Source organism: Ursus arctos, unplaced genomic scaffold (genome assembly GCF_023065955.2).
Source record: "Ursus arctos isolate Adak ecotype North America unplaced genomic scaffold, UrsArc2.0 scaffold_10, whole genome shotgun sequence".
NCBI classification, from domain to species: domain Eukaryota; kingdom Metazoa; phylum Chordata; class Mammalia; order Carnivora; family Ursidae; genus Ursus; species Ursus arctos.
This window is the reverse complement of record NW_026622764.1, coordinates 59,340,405-59,355,764: the sequence shown is the minus strand read 5'-3', so window position 1 is coordinate 59,355,764 and position 15,360 is coordinate 59,340,405. Positions and strand designations below refer to the sequence as shown.

The following is a 15,360-nucleotide window of genomic DNA, read 5'->3' as shown; positions in this document are numbered from 1 at the left end:
TGTATCTTCGTAGCATCCTTTATATACGTAGAGAGAGCCTTTATTTCCTTCGATAATGCTCTGAGAGAAAAGCTTTGACTCATGATTATCAGGACTCAAGGAAGAACACGAATGACCCAGTTTTCACACTGTAACAAGATCTTACATGCGTGTTCACCTGACTTTTCTGGAGTGCTTCCCACATCATGGCTATGCCCCATGTCATGGAATTTGAGTAAGACAGAGTATGTCAGACGGGCTGAGCCCCGACAAGTCTGGTTGAGAAGCCTCTTGGGTGGATGGTAAAGGACACAGATTTGGGTCTGTGAGTCAATTCATGACACATTATAATCCCCAAATCACTCAAGTATTCAGTTAATACTTAACCAGGAACCTACCATGTACAATCATTGACCTAGGCCAGAAGAGATTTAAAAGATTGAGTTATAGGACAGTCCTTGAACTTTAAAGAAACCCAGTTCTCTTTTCTTATGGCATGAAGACAAAATACAGTCACATCAGTGGGACAGATAATAGAACTATTATGGAGTTGTGTACTGGAAACAAGATTTTTCTAAAGCAGGTGGGAATGAGCAAAGTATGGTTCTGATTATTGGGCTGGAGGTGGGTAAGCGAATGGGGAAAAGTGAAGGAAGGCAAGTCTGCACAGTCGAAGGAAATATACCCCTGGAAGAGGAAGGGGCGCACCCCACGTTGTTCCCCTAACCCAATGCCTTCCACCTACTGACAATCTGTTGGTCCTTGTGAGCCTAGTTCATGAGGCTCTTCTCTCCCTGGCCTTTCCAGACCCCTCCATCAGAACAAAAGGACCCTCCTCCCACCCTGCACAGCACAGTACCTGTGCCGCTTCCATGACAAGCACCTCATTCTGTCTTCAGATGACACTGTTCACATGTCTGTTTCCCCAACGAGGTCACCCTCTTAAAGGCAGGCGATGTATCTGATTCATCCCCCCCCCCACCAGTGGCCCACATAGTTCCTCATGCAGTCAACATTTAAAAAAAAATTTTTTTTATTGAATTGAATGGGAGATAAAGTAGGATAAATGGAACCAGGTTATAAATAGTTATATACATCAGAGTTCATTCATTCAGTTAATATTTATTGAATGCTTCCTGTGTGCCAGGCCCTGTTCTAGGCTCTGAGGATATATCCATGAACAAACCAGATAAAAATCTCTCCCCTTGTGGAGTTCACACTAGATCTATCATAAGGGGTGGGATTAGCAACAAATTTACATAAATTCAAGCATATCTAGTGGCCAAAAAACAAAAAGGACATTTAAATACTTTAATTATTGGTGTTATAAGAGTCTACTGATGCTATGTAGTTTTTTTTGTATATAGTATACTTACTATATTCATACCCATATATCACTCTACAGGGATTCTAATTGTAAGACTATACAGAGCACTTCACTGGCAACTTAAGAAATTTTCAGGGATCATTTTGAGCATGCTTGATTTAATTCTGAGGCACAGTCTAAAAATCTAACCAGCTTATGAGTTGTGTCTCCACCGTACCAAAATGAAAACGCTGAGACTGCTGGGCAGAGCACAAGAAAGAGGCCATGACAAATGCATGTCTGCTCAGGCTAGAGTGGTTAAAGGGAACAAGGGACAGTGCATTCATGTGAATACGCAAGGTCAGCCAACAATGGAATTCACATCAAGAATTTAAACAAAAAACAAAAAAACAGTTCATGAGCCATTTCCCATTGTTTTCTTGTAAAAAAACCTAAAACAGTAAGATCTTGAGGTCATAAATAAAGAAAAAAATCTTAACATCCTGGCTTATTCTCATTAAAGGTTTATCGCTTTCACATATTTTTTTCAAAGAGTATTTTAAAAAGAACACCAAGTTAAGAAAAATCATTTGAAAGTTTTCCAGTAATTTTACTCTATATACATTAATTCCAATCATTTAACCCTGAAAACAATCTTTACTTGTACAATGTAAAAAAATTGACAGTAAGTGACTAGAAAAATTCCATTATTGTAAAGCTACAAACAAATTTATGCTCCTAAGAGCAAAGTTAATAAAGCAAACATAATAATTATACCAGTGATAAGCACCAAGATGAATTTTTTTGCATTTAGGGCCTGATTGGTTGTATTTAAACATAACCGCTATAACACCTTATTTGGCAAAAAAAGGGGGGGCCATAAAAAATATACACGCAGAGGTCTGAAAACAGTGAAGAATGCCCACTTTAAAAATAAAACCGCAAAAAACTACTTGTTTTGTTAATTAATGTGACATTTGCAAAATATATTCACATGTCACTTTTCTTCCTCTTTAGTTCATTTTATACACTTTAGTTTGCTCCATTTTTTTAACGTGTTGTCACACTAATGTAAATTAACATGTTGAACTGTGGGAGTTCGCTGTAATGAATCCACACCGTAAGAGCTAGATCCAGTAGCTCAAACAATCTTAGTTGCAACTCATTCCAGCTGCTGAAACAGATTGTTATTTACCTTTGTAATTTTTTAAAAACCTCAGCCAGATGAGATACCGTATGTGTAAGTGTGTGTGTGTGCATATGAATGTGCGTGCACATGTTTGCCGGAGCAGGGTGAGTACAACCCCGAAACGGGAGAGCCATACAAACAAGTTTACACAATGGCCTGAAAGACACGGGCAGCCAGACACTGAACTTCCCCCCGCACAAACCTGAGGCTGAGCAGTGAGGAACTGAGGGGATCTGTCATCACACCCTAGCATCAGCGACAGGTTCGGAAAATGAAGACAGGCAGGATTTAGCCAAGACGTTCCCGTGACACTGGAGGATGCGAAGCGGCAACAGCCACTTTTTGCAGGCAGGGGGCAAGGACTGACTCCGGCTGCAGGGATAGGGATTCCCTGGGTCTGCAGCCGAGGATCCCTGCAACTTCCCCAAAGGGCATCTGTAGTGGCCTCGGGCAGTGGCCTCCACCTCACTCAGTGACAAGGTCTTTTGGATCCCAGCGTGTGAGCCGGGGTGTCCCCTCTGGCTGGTCACAACAGTTAGCTCAATACAGGCACTATCCCTTCTGGAGGCGTGGCCGAAAACCATCACTACTTTCCCTTTTCAACAGAGTCTTAGAAGGGGAGTCTCCTTCCGTCCCTGTGGGGTCCCTGAGTTTGAGGCAGTGCCAGCACACCGTATGCTGGACAGCAGTAACATAGGAAGTCAGGCAGTCCACCTTAGAACTCAAGCGATCTACGTTCAATATCAGCCAGTTTTTGTTATCTCAGTCATACTTTTCAGTGAGATGGTTTTTCTACGCACCTTCCAACGTATGGGATAAGGACAAAAAAATATTGCTGGAATATGAAAGATTTTTTAAAGTTCCTTGTTGAAACTCCTTAAGGGAAGGAAAAGGAGACCGATTACTTGTCCACCTTCTTTGTTCCTGTCCTTGGCTTTCGAGGTCAAAGAGCACCAAGGTTCCTGTTAAGCTACTCAGAGGTTCTCCGGGCCCCTCCACCCACACAATCCTAGGGAATTCCTCAGCCCTCTACTTTCCAAATTTGTAATCATATCTCTGGGCGTGTCTATACAGCTTGTTAATTCAGTTTCAAAATCCACAGCATTTCTTAAACAAAATGAGATAGCTGCGTTCTTTAAATGCCAGCCGTGAAATCATCACTTGAAAAAAAGAATGAGTCAGATTATATATACATAAGTCAAATACAATTTTCTCCTTTTTTAAGGTATCTGTTGAAGACACGCGTTGACTGCTTCCAAAGAAAAGCCCTTAGCAAGGGAGCCTCAGACGGCCTCTGCAGTTTCACGTTCCGTCCCAATGCTGCCAGTTCTTAAGCTACCTTGACAGCAGGGCTTGCTTCATGAACCACCCCCCCGCCCCCAAATGGGCACATAAGATGCAGAGAAAAACTCTTTACAATTCAATGAATTTTAGTCACGCCAGAAAAATGATCTAACCTGTCCAAACATGCAACTTCTTTCTTCCCCCATTAACTGAACTCCCTTCTTTAAAAAAACGGTCATATTTGAGGACCGAGTTTAAAGTCCACCATATTTCGAGTTACACTCTGACGGTTCCATACAACTAGAGCATGGTTTCAAATTCATCGTGGCGTTCAGTTTTCTGTATTTTCCTATATTGATCCCAAGTGAACTGCCTGGACCACAATATTTAGGGAGAAATTAAAAGGGGTTTATATTATAGTATAAAGTTCCAGAAATTCTCAGTTTCTCAGGGTTTACTCTGAGCTCAACGTCCTACAACTTCTACACGATACAAGTTTATGAACAAGAAGTATTTGAAATCCGAAACCCTTAGCTCTGTGTCATAAATAAGTTTGGGTAAAACCGCAAGCCTTCCACTGAATCATCTCGGCAAAGATGGCCCATCTTCTCCGCAAGAAGCAACCTAGGAATCAAGGGGAAGAAACCACAATCATCTGTCCATTCAGAAACACAAATATAGTTAGTAATGAAGAGCAAGGACCACTTACCTTTCCTTAGCCAGGAGGACAGACATTCCCACCAGCTTGGCAAACTCTTCTGAGGTCAGGGATCCCTTTTCTGAAACCTAACAGAAACATAGCAGGGAAAAAATGTGATAATTTAGGCCACCTAGGTACTAAGCTAGGGAGAGCGTCGACCAGTCTACTCAGGAAATAATTTACTGAATTTCTTACTAAAATCCAAAGAATATTCACTATGGAACTAAATCTTCACTAATGTTTAATTCTAAAAACACTGAAGGACTGAGGAAAACACAGTAGAGCCTAAAATATCGTGAAGCCCTCTCTACTGTAACAAAGGCATTATGCTGAACCCTAAGAAAAATTCTTTGATATTCTGACAAGGAACATCTAACAAATTCTGAGTGCATACCTCATGCTCCAGTAAACGAACCTCATATATAGGTTTAGCTTAAAATATACGGTAGGAGTATCGATAGTCTTGAGGTTTTCATCTAGTTTAAAATCAGTGTAATAAATATATGAGTTATTCAAATCAAACAGGCTCACCACAGAGGCTCTGAAGGCAGTAATATTTCAGGTCTCCTAATGAGTAATAGCCGTAGTCTGGCCAATAAAATCCATCTAAACTACAGTTGCTTTTCATATTTTTTGAAACAATTCTTTCGTAAGACAACTTGTGATGTTTTATAATACTGCTTACGGAGGTGTTACTCAAAGAAAAAGTTCCACCAAGGGTGACGTTCTGATTAACAAAGTCAAAAAACTTGTCCGCAGGACTGAGCTTCAAACAAAAAGCACCTCACGAATTCCAATTCTCCTTGGTAAGTTTCAAGAGTTTTATAAGTGTAATTTTGATTAGTATTTATTCATTGTTAATATTAGGTGCTTTTAATTGGGTCTACAAACATTACTTTTTAGTAAAGTTAAATTCAAAAGGAAATCCTGTTGCTCAAGTTCCTAAGCATTCAAGTCTCGGTGGGCAGACTGATGAGGAGGAAACGGGGTTCACATACTGTCTCCAAGGCTGAGGCCACCATTTCCTCTTCCTTGTGGCTCTGAAGCTCAATGACCATGACGCCACTGTCAAAAACTCGGAGCCTAAAAAAACCACAGATGGGAGAACAGAGCTGTGAGTATCCCGGATCTTCCACCACTAAGGAGGTGCAAATATCCCGTGCTCTCTTTTGTGCCCGGGAATGAGGGCTAACATTTAAAATGTAACAACCACAAGCAAGCACAGCATAACTAAAAGGCTCATGAATAAACATTTAATAAAAGTATGAACTATAATCCCACATGCTAAAGAAAAATATGTCTGGCACTTTTGTTTTTAACCTGAGGAGAGGAAAATATAATTCACAGCTGAACGTCTGTACTTTGAAATCTCCAGAAGCGAACACAAAAAGTGTCAAGCACGGGGGCTGGTTACTCTGACCTCCTAGGAAGAGCCCACATTCTTCTGTCACTGCCCCCAAATCAACAAGACTTGGACTACCAGCCCCAATAAGAAGGGAAGCCAGGATAACAAGTGAATTCTGTTCGTTTAATTTCAAGAAGGGCAATATGCTGGCTCGCCACGCGGATGGCAGGCCCCGCAGGACTTTCCTGTCTACTCTGTACGGAAGAGTGGCTCTAGTTGGCAAGCTTCCCGCAGAGGTTCTTTTACCTGAGAGGTAATTTTAGCGCTTCCAGCATCTTGCATGCATTCACCAAATCTTCTGGTGAGAGCAACTAAGAGGAAAAAAATCCAGTTTACATTGCAAATTAATGGAGTGATGCTGTATAATTATAATGATCACTAAAACAGAAGAGGAAATTTAACAATTATCATTTATTTGTGACTTGATCTCAGGGTCATGAGTTCAAGCTCCATGTTGGGCATGGAGTCTGTTTAAAAAAAATTTTTTTAAATAAAAATATAAAAATGATCATTTATCAAGGATTTTAGGTGGCGTAATCACTACTATAAGGCAAAAAGGATTAGCAAAGAAGCAAAGCAGTGCTACCCAACAGAAAACAAGGCAAGCCATATATGTAATTTTAAATTTTCCAGTAGTCATATTAATAAAATAAACAGGAACAGGTGAAATTAATTTTAATACGTGTATTTTATTTAACCCAATACATCTAAAACATCAACATATAATCAATATCAAAATTATTAATGAGACATTTAATCTCTTATTCTGTACAAAGTCTTCTAAATCTGGTGTGTAATTTACACTTAGAGCACACCTCAGTTTGGATTAACTGTATTGCAAGGTCACAGTTGTCACATGTAGCTAGCCAGTGGCCACCCTTACAGACCAAGCAACCTTGAAGAGTCAGCCCAGTGTGGTGGTTGACAAGTACAGCTTTGAGTCACACAGAATGGCTCCAGAGCAGGCCCAGCCTGGGTCCACACGCCTGTCAAACCATTGTTTCCAGGCACAGCCTTGGTCACATAATGTAATCTTCATGAGCCTCAACTTCCTCATCCTCTCATCGTGCCCCAGATGGGGAGGGGGAAAGCAGCTACCTCACTGAGGTACCGCAGGGATAAATGCGGTCGTGTGTGCAGCGGGCCTGGTAGACAGTAAGTACGCACTGAGCGAGCGCTGGGAAGACATATATAGGAAATATTCGCACAGAGGTGACTACTGACACAAAAGTGTGCTTGACTAAAGGGCACGAAGAGTGCACGGACAGAACTTGGGGGCTGAAGACATGTGGGTGTGAAGGGACAATGAGGGTCGAAGAACAGCCACTGCTGCTTGAGAGCCAGAGGAGGAGGGCGGCTTTCCCCCCGTTTCTCTACAGGCAGTCTGTATCCAGCCCAGTTAATCTGAAACAGTTGACAATCACAGAGAAAAGGCATCATACGCAAGCTTATCGATCACAGTACAGACACAGAATATTAAAGCCAGAAGGTATTAGTCAGTCCAAATCCTTGTTTTATAGGTAGGAAAACCGAGGCTCCGTGAGCTTAAGCAAGCTATGCCAGGTCACTCAGCACATCACTGGCCAAACAAGGGAGAGTCGACCTCCTAGGTCCCAAGGCAGTAGAGAGTTCTTTTCACTGCACCACACTGCTTCTCAGATAGTTTTGATATTCTCACCCCTTCCTCAAATTGTATTCACTTTGGGGAATTTGTGTTATATTAAGAAAGTCTATTTAGTTAAAAGAATATCTAAGTGTTCTGTTCTTACTTCCATTCCTCGAGCTCGGTTTACCAAACAGTACACCTCCGTGAGTGACATTATTCCCCCTCGTTCCTGTTAAAATATGGAAATTCAAAAGTATTATGTTATCATTAGCACCAGTTGGCATTTCTTAACAGAAATCATAGTCAGAGTGAAAGCGGAATCATAAAACTTCCTAAGAAGTCTTTAACAACTAAATTTATACACAGGAAAACCTAGTCAGATACATGAAGCACTTCAAATTCAATATTTGGACTTTCACATCATTATTACTGTTTTAGCGTTTACTTAAATGAGAAGAGGACCTCTATACCATGTTTCAAAAAGTGTAATTAAATGTTTTATGTTATCACAACTAATAAATGAAGAAATTATGGAATTAAATAGGAATATCACCATTGCAACCCCAAACGAAGGAGCAGATCTAGATCCTGACTGCTAGTGGCTGCTGCTGCCTCACACACGAAAAAACGGACAGACATTATGTACCTCCCAGTAGAAATGCACAGCACACTCTAGGAAATATTCGTCAGAAAAAAGAAAAAAGAACTTCTTGGTATAACTACCAGTCTACAGGGAGTACACGGGACAGGGAAGTATGTTAACATACAAACCAATAAAATCCAGGCTCTGAGACACTCTCTAAAATAAACCACTAGTTTCTTCAATAAATAAATTGTTTTTGAATTGAAAATAGAGATGGGAGAAGGGGAAACCCATGGAACTTAAAAAAAACCTTGAGAGACAAATCAACCAATTGCAATGTATCCTGATTTGAACAAACTAAATGTGAGAGAAAATGTGAATACTAACTAGATATTTGACAATATTAAAAAATTATTTTTAATTTTTCCTGTGTGAAATGGGATTATAATTACATCTAAAGTATCTTTATCATTGTAATTACATACTGAAAAATTTACAAAGTGATGTGATGTCTGGGATTGCCTTAAAGTAATTCTGAGTGAAGGCTGCTTACACACAAACCTGGATGACAGGCACGCAGGGATTCGTTATACTATTCTATTTTGTCATGACGCAAATACGTCTTAATATAAGTGTTTTAATAAATGAAGTTTTGATTGCCTGGGTAATGTCAGAAGATAAATCTGTATTATGAAATAATTAACAGTATACTTACATTAAGATTCGATATATAGGAATACACACACACACACACACACACACACACACACCCCTAGAGATCATATATTTCCTTTTGAAAACAAGAGATAAGAAAAACTTCCTGTCAAATAGATTTAAGAAGTTACAGATATCTGAAATGGAAATTGAAAACAATCTAGATTTTGACAACAAATCTACTAATAAGTACACCAAACTAATTTAATATTCCTGAAAGAAAAAAATAACATGTTGGTTGAATAGTAGCCACACTTGAAAGGAGTTCAACTCGAGTTAAGATTTCTGATGACGGGCAGAATATATGAACACTTTTCCAATGAAGACACACAAATGGCTAACAGACACACGAAAAAATGTTCAAAATCATTAGCCATCAGGGAAATTCAAATCAAAACTACACTGATATACCATCTAACGCCAGTTAGAATGGCAAAAATGGACAAGACAAGAAACAAATGCTGGAGAGGATGTGGAGAAAGGGGATCCCTCTTACACTGTTGGTGGGAATGCAAGTTGGTACAGCCACTTTGGAAAACAGTGTGGAAGTCCCTTAAAAAGTTAAAAATTGAGCTACCCTATGATCCAGCAATTGCACTACTGGGTGTTTACCCCAAAGATACAGACGTAGTGAAGAGAAGGGCCATATGCACCCCAATGTTCATAGCAGCATTATCCACAATAGCTAAATCGTGGAAGGAGCTGAGATGCCCTTCAACAGATGAATGGATTAAGAAGATGTGGTCCATATATACAGTGGAATATTACTCAACCATCAGAAAGAACGATTACCCAACATTTGCAGCAACATGGACGGGATTGGAGGAGATAATGCTAAGTGAAATAAGTCAAGCAGAGAAAGACAATTATCATATGGTTTCACTCATTTACGGAACATAAGAAGAAGGAAGATGGGTAGGAGAAGGAAGGGAAGAATGAAGGGGGGGTAAACATAAGGGGAAATGAACCGCGAGAGACTATGGACTCTGGGAAACAAACTGAGGGCTTCAGAGGGGAGGGGGATGGGGGATCGGGATAGGCTGGTGATGGGTAGTAAGGAGGGCACGTATTGCATGGGGCACTGGGTGTTATACGCAAGTAATGAATCATGGAACACCACATCAAAAACTAGGGATGTATTGTATGATGACTAACATAACATAATAAAAAATTATTATTAAAAGAAAAAAAAAAGATTTCTGATGACGTGGCAATTCTTTAACACAATGGAAAGAGACCACTTCGGTTTTGTTTTTACCTCGAGCGGCGCCTGCAGTATCCCAACCAGCTGTTTGGCCAGCTGCATATGGTACTGGGTGCCAGAACCATAGGTCTCCCTGGTAACCGGGTTAGCTATTCCCATGCTCAGCAAATAGGATTTAAACCTGATGGTCTATAATCACAGAAGAAAATGCACAAAAAAACAAATAAGCAGCATTAGTCTCTCCACCCTGACATCTGAAATCTTTCTATCATAAGTTCACTTCCACTCAATTATTTCTATATCCACCCATTTCTTCTACCTTGTTTCTGTAGCATAAACTCTAAGAAAGTGGATTTCTAGTAGTTCCCTGCATAAAGCTAATTAATTCTTCTTCTTCCCTCTCCTGTCTCGATATTTCCTACTCCACTGACCTCACACGTTTGGTGTGAGAAGAGGTTTAGGTAACAACTGTGCTGTACTTAATGCCACAACCAAATGACGGAGCCAAAACCTTAGAAAGGAAAATGGCTGTGATCAATTTGTAGACAAATTTAATGAAACAAATATCAAACGTATGGATACGTATAAAACCACCACTCCTTACACATTTCAATCTCTCTCTTTTCCGCACTCCAAGAGAAGGTATTAAAGTATCTTTTAATCCTATTGGATGACTTTTTTTTTTAATACTTTCATATATCCACAAGCCATAAGAGAAATCACTACATTAAGAAAGAAACTGCTAACCCACCAAACATCACTGCATTATTTGTCTACTCCGGTTTCTAATGCCTTAAAAAGGGAACCTATTTACCTCATCTTCTGTGATGTCACCTTGCTTCTCTTTAATCTTATTAGCAATTGATTTTGATAACTCCACCATTTCCTTAGCCTGTCAAGAGAACAGCAAAAGACTGAAAAAAATCATGTCCCCAAAGTGTCTGCTAACTGGTAAGAATTCAATAGGTGTAAATTACACATACCTTGACCATTAGCTTGCTGAGGTCTTCAAAGGCCTGAAATGAGAAATGAGTTTTTGTTGGAATCTATCTAAAGCATTAAAATGTTTTACAGCAGTGAAGCACTCTACTTTCCTCCTTTTTGAAAATTCCTTACAATTTATCAATTTATATAAATATTTATATAATATATATATATTATATAAATATTTACGTAATAAACCTATCTTCTTCTATGAATTTGGTTTAGCTAAGAAACCATACATTTTCCAAAACAAACTGCAAAAACAACTTTTCACATTTTCAAAGAGAAAACAGTTATTAGTGATTAAACAAACAAAAGGTGACATAAGTAATAAATTGTTCAGAAAATATTTTTTACTGTTCTTTCAAACGAGTAAGAAAATTTGTCACTGGCTTTTCCCAAAACCATTTCCTGACAGGAGGTCAAGAATCAAAGGCTTTTGTAAAGCTCTCCTGGTTGAAATGGCACTGTGCAGCTGCCGGAGTACTTCCTTGGGCACAATAATTTTGGCTTTCAGTAGCAGGTGTGATTTAACTGAAACTGAAAACCTCAGCCTTTAAATATTGAACAGATTATACTTGTAGGGGCGCCTGGGTGGCACAGCGGTTAAGCGTCTGCCTTTGGCTCAGGGCGTGATCCCGGCGTTCTGAGATCGAGCCCCATATCAGGCTCCTCCGCTAGGAGCCTGCTTCTTCCTCTCCCACTCCCCCTGCTTGTGTTCCCTCTCTCGCTGACCGTCTCTATCTCTGTCTAATAAATAAATAAAATCTTAAAAAAAAAAAAGATTATACTTGTAGCTTTGGATATAGCAGATATCACAAAAGAAAACCATTCAAATACCACCGAAAATACTTAAATAAAACTCATCAATAGTTTGATTTACTACAACGAATATCCACTTCAAAGTGGTCGTCAAACTTAACCAGACATATTTATAACAAATTTATTTCATATTGCCAACACTATACTTCCAGTGAAGAACGGCTTCCAAATGATGTGCATGGATGTTATTTTTTAAACCTATTAGGCAACTTATCATTAAGTGAAAAATCTTTTGGTCCATATAGAATAGTGGTCAACAGATTCTGATTAGTTCGTGCCCATCTTAATTACATGCAGAAAAGTATCCCCCATCTGCAAAAGGATTTTGCTAAAAGAATAGAGTGTTGTGTAAGATTCTTATGGCCAGACTTACTAAGGCTAATGCTGAAAACAAAGGGGAATGTGCACACACCTAACAGGAATTTCCTCAGATAAACAAAAGGCTGAAACACTGGATTCTTATCAGCAACAGCCAGCAGATGCAGGAAACCTTTTGTGGGAAACTCTGGGCACCAGCTCTGAGACTAAGTCAATTCTAACATTTAAATGGAAGGCAAATCACACACCAACCTGGTTTGCAAAAATAAAACACACAAACACTTTACACACTTAGATTCTTACTTTGAGTATACAAAATATTAATAGATTTCTCTTAGCTGTGTAAAGAAAACTAGCAAGACAGCACTTTTTAAAATTTTATGGTAAATCACTTTATATAAAAAATATGCTTAAAAGTAAAAGTGGGTCCACACAGAATACAGAATACAGAAATTAGCCGTATTGCTTACAATCTGTAAAAAATAAATACAAATATTTGTGTCTTAAAAGAATTACCTATATTTTAAGTAATAATAAAACACGAAAGCTTCCTCACTTCTCTCTCTATTATTATTCTAAAATTTAGAATTAGCCAATTATCTAAAAATTAGATAAACTACCTCTAATAAAACTAAAGCAACATATGTACAAATGCAAAATAGATGCATTTGCCCGTTCTATTATTTTATCTGCCACTTTATAGAACCATCTATCCCTCTACCATATCTACAAATTTTCACTCAAAAAAATGGCATCTGCTCTAAAAATATCCTTGTAAGTTGATTTATAGCATTATTTCTTGCTTTCAGTCAATATTTTGGTTATTAGCTTCAGTAATTAATACATTCTTGAATTTTGTTTCAGTTTTTTTTTTTTTAACAGAGAGAGAGAGAGAGAGAGAGTGTGTGTGTGTGTGTGTGTGTGTACGCACAGGGGAGGGGCATAGGGGGAGGGAGAAAAAGAATCCTAAGCGGACTCCACACTCAGCCCAGAGCCTGATGCAGGGCTCAATCCCACAACCCTGAGATCATGACATGAACAGAAATCAAGAATTGGACGCTTAACTGACTGGGCCACCCAGGCATCCCGTTTCAGTTTTCTTGATTCTCTACCTTTATATATTCTGTTCCCTCTACCTGGATCCTCTTATCCCTACTAGTCATCTGCCAGTGCCTGCTAAACTTTCAGGCCATGACTGCCATTACATGGCAAAGACAGTGGCCATGATGCAGGAGGACCACACTTGTCTGCAAATCAGGAGACCTGAGTTCTCAGGACCCTGCTTCCGAATCCAGTCACTAGCTCTGAGAGGATTACTTCTCTGGATGGTAAGAACCCCTGTAATGCCAAAATGCCCGAACTTTACGAATTTAAAGATTCTGGGAAGACGGTGGCTATGGCGGCAAAGTTTTCGAATCTCTCCAAATCCCAATATAAAAACAGGGCAACTAGATCTCAAAACCAAAAATCCATAGGCGGCAGCTACTATAAAACTAAATGACAAGAGAGCCGTAAAAAACCTCAAGATACAAGCAGGTAGGGACGAACCACCAAGAGTCACAATATCTACATGCTATCAGCATCTAGGCAGGAGAAAGAAGTGGGAAGCAACAGGGCAAGTGATGGATTCGACAACAACAGAACCCCAAAGGAGCCCACAGGTAGTCGCTGGAAAGAGAGTCTAGCCAATGTGAGGACAGTAACTAAAACTGGGAGGGTTTTGCCTATGTCAATAGTGGGTGGGTATGAGGGGTCCTCAGGAAGGGCTGGCCCTCCAGACTTCCCTTCCAGAAGGGGATTCCACACCAGGGAGAAACCGCTAAGAGGACTCAAAAACTGAGCAAGATAAGAAGAAGAGAGGAAGGGGAAAAAAAGGTTGAGATAAAAACAGGGCAAGGGAATAGGGCCAGGAAATCAGAAAGCAAGCCACCACCTTTTTAACGCTGCAGGAACACAGCTGGAGAGTGAGCTCTGTGGAGTAAGACAAGCTACCCTACACTAGGCCTTCCTCTCAAAGTTCAGGAAAACCGATTTCACATGAAAAATAGCAATAGCAAAGTATCAAGGTCAAATGTCACACAAAGTTATTATGAGAAAAAAAGAAAATAAGGAGTAGAGTAACATTACAGACAGTAAAAGCAAGCCGGAAAGACATGCTCACAGATCAGATCAAAATTTAACCTTTTATTTCAACATGAGCTAAAAGATGTTAATAAAATGGCACAAGCCACGAATGGACAAAATAAATCAGAAATGAAGTGACATGATTCAGGAAAGAATTTTTGAAAAAATCATTTCAGAAATAAAGACTATATTAGAACACAAGAATGAATAAACACAACAGTACCTTAAGAAAAACAACAGGTTAGAAAGAGGAAAATTTCTTCATAAAAAAGAAATGAAAGAGATAAAAAAGGTTTGAAAGTCGCAAAGCGGGGGTACCTGGGTGGCTCAATTGGTTAAGTGTCTGCCTTCCGCTCAGGTCATGATCCCAGGGTTCTGGGATCGAGTCCTGTGTCAGGCTCCTTGCTCAGCAGGGATCCTGCTTCTCCCTCTGCCTGCTGCTCCCCCTCTTGTGCTCTCTCTCTCTAACAAATAAATAAATAAAATAAAATAAAATAAAATAAAATAAAATAAAATAAAAAAGAAAGTCGCAAAGGGTAAAGCAAGGCAGTAGAGCTGTAACGTACAGCTGACAGTCTCAGAAGAAAAAAAAATCAAAGCAATTATTAAAACTTATAAAATAGAAAAAAATCCCTGAAATTAAAAGAAACAATTTCTAGAACCAAATATTAAGAATATATTGTGTATCTGAAAATAACAACCCAGAATGACTAACACAACACATTCTAGTAAAATTACTGGGCTTTATAAAAAAGACGTATATTTTTGGAGAAAAAAAGCCTTTGGGCATCTTGGAAAAACAGCGACTTCTCAGGTAATGGCTGATTCCAGATCTGGGGCAGGAAATGTACAAGCTGGTCCTGGAACTTTAGTCACACCAAATAGTAAGGAAGCTATCAAAGTCTACCGGGTCACATCAAAAGCACTCAGGAGCCAACCTGAAGAGGCTCCCACTGGCCAAAGATGGGACAATGTGAGCTTTAAACAGGATAATAATTCTAATTGATTGATCAAAACCCATCAAATATGTTAAGATTTGTGAATTCATAATAATATGTAAAAAAAACTCTAATGCATTGCCATTGGAGGATGATAAGGAACCAATTTATTATCCTCATGATAAAGAAAAAGGCACTTATTCT

At 39.3% G+C, this 15,360-nt stretch overlaps 1 protein-coding gene across 1 annotated transcript in view; it reads right to left on the bottom strand.

The window, feature by feature from the left end:
* Positions 1 to 994: 994 nt before the first annotated feature.
* The window catches only part of VPS36 (vacuolar protein sorting 36 homolog), a 31,317-nt gene continuing 16,951 nt past the window's right edge, over positions 995 to 15,360 (bottom strand). Inside the window, exons 7-14 of the mRNA XM_026493194.4 lie at positions 10,954 to 10,986; positions 10,785 to 10,862; positions 10,025 to 10,159; positions 7,633 to 7,698; positions 6,110 to 6,174; positions 5,457 to 5,541; positions 4,468 to 4,544; positions 995 to 4,382 (exon numbers count right to left, since the gene is read on the bottom strand). Of these exons, the coding sequence (XP_026348979.1) occupies positions 4,289 to 4,382; positions 4,468 to 4,544; positions 5,457 to 5,541; positions 6,110 to 6,174; positions 7,633 to 7,698; positions 10,025 to 10,159; positions 10,785 to 10,862; positions 10,954 to 10,986 (633 nt within the window). The 3' untranslated portion in view covers positions 995 to 4,288. The remainder of the gene's footprint in view (positions 4,383 to 4,467; positions 4,545 to 5,456; positions 5,542 to 6,109; positions 6,175 to 7,632; positions 7,699 to 10,024; positions 10,160 to 10,784; positions 10,863 to 10,953; positions 10,987 to 15,360) is intronic.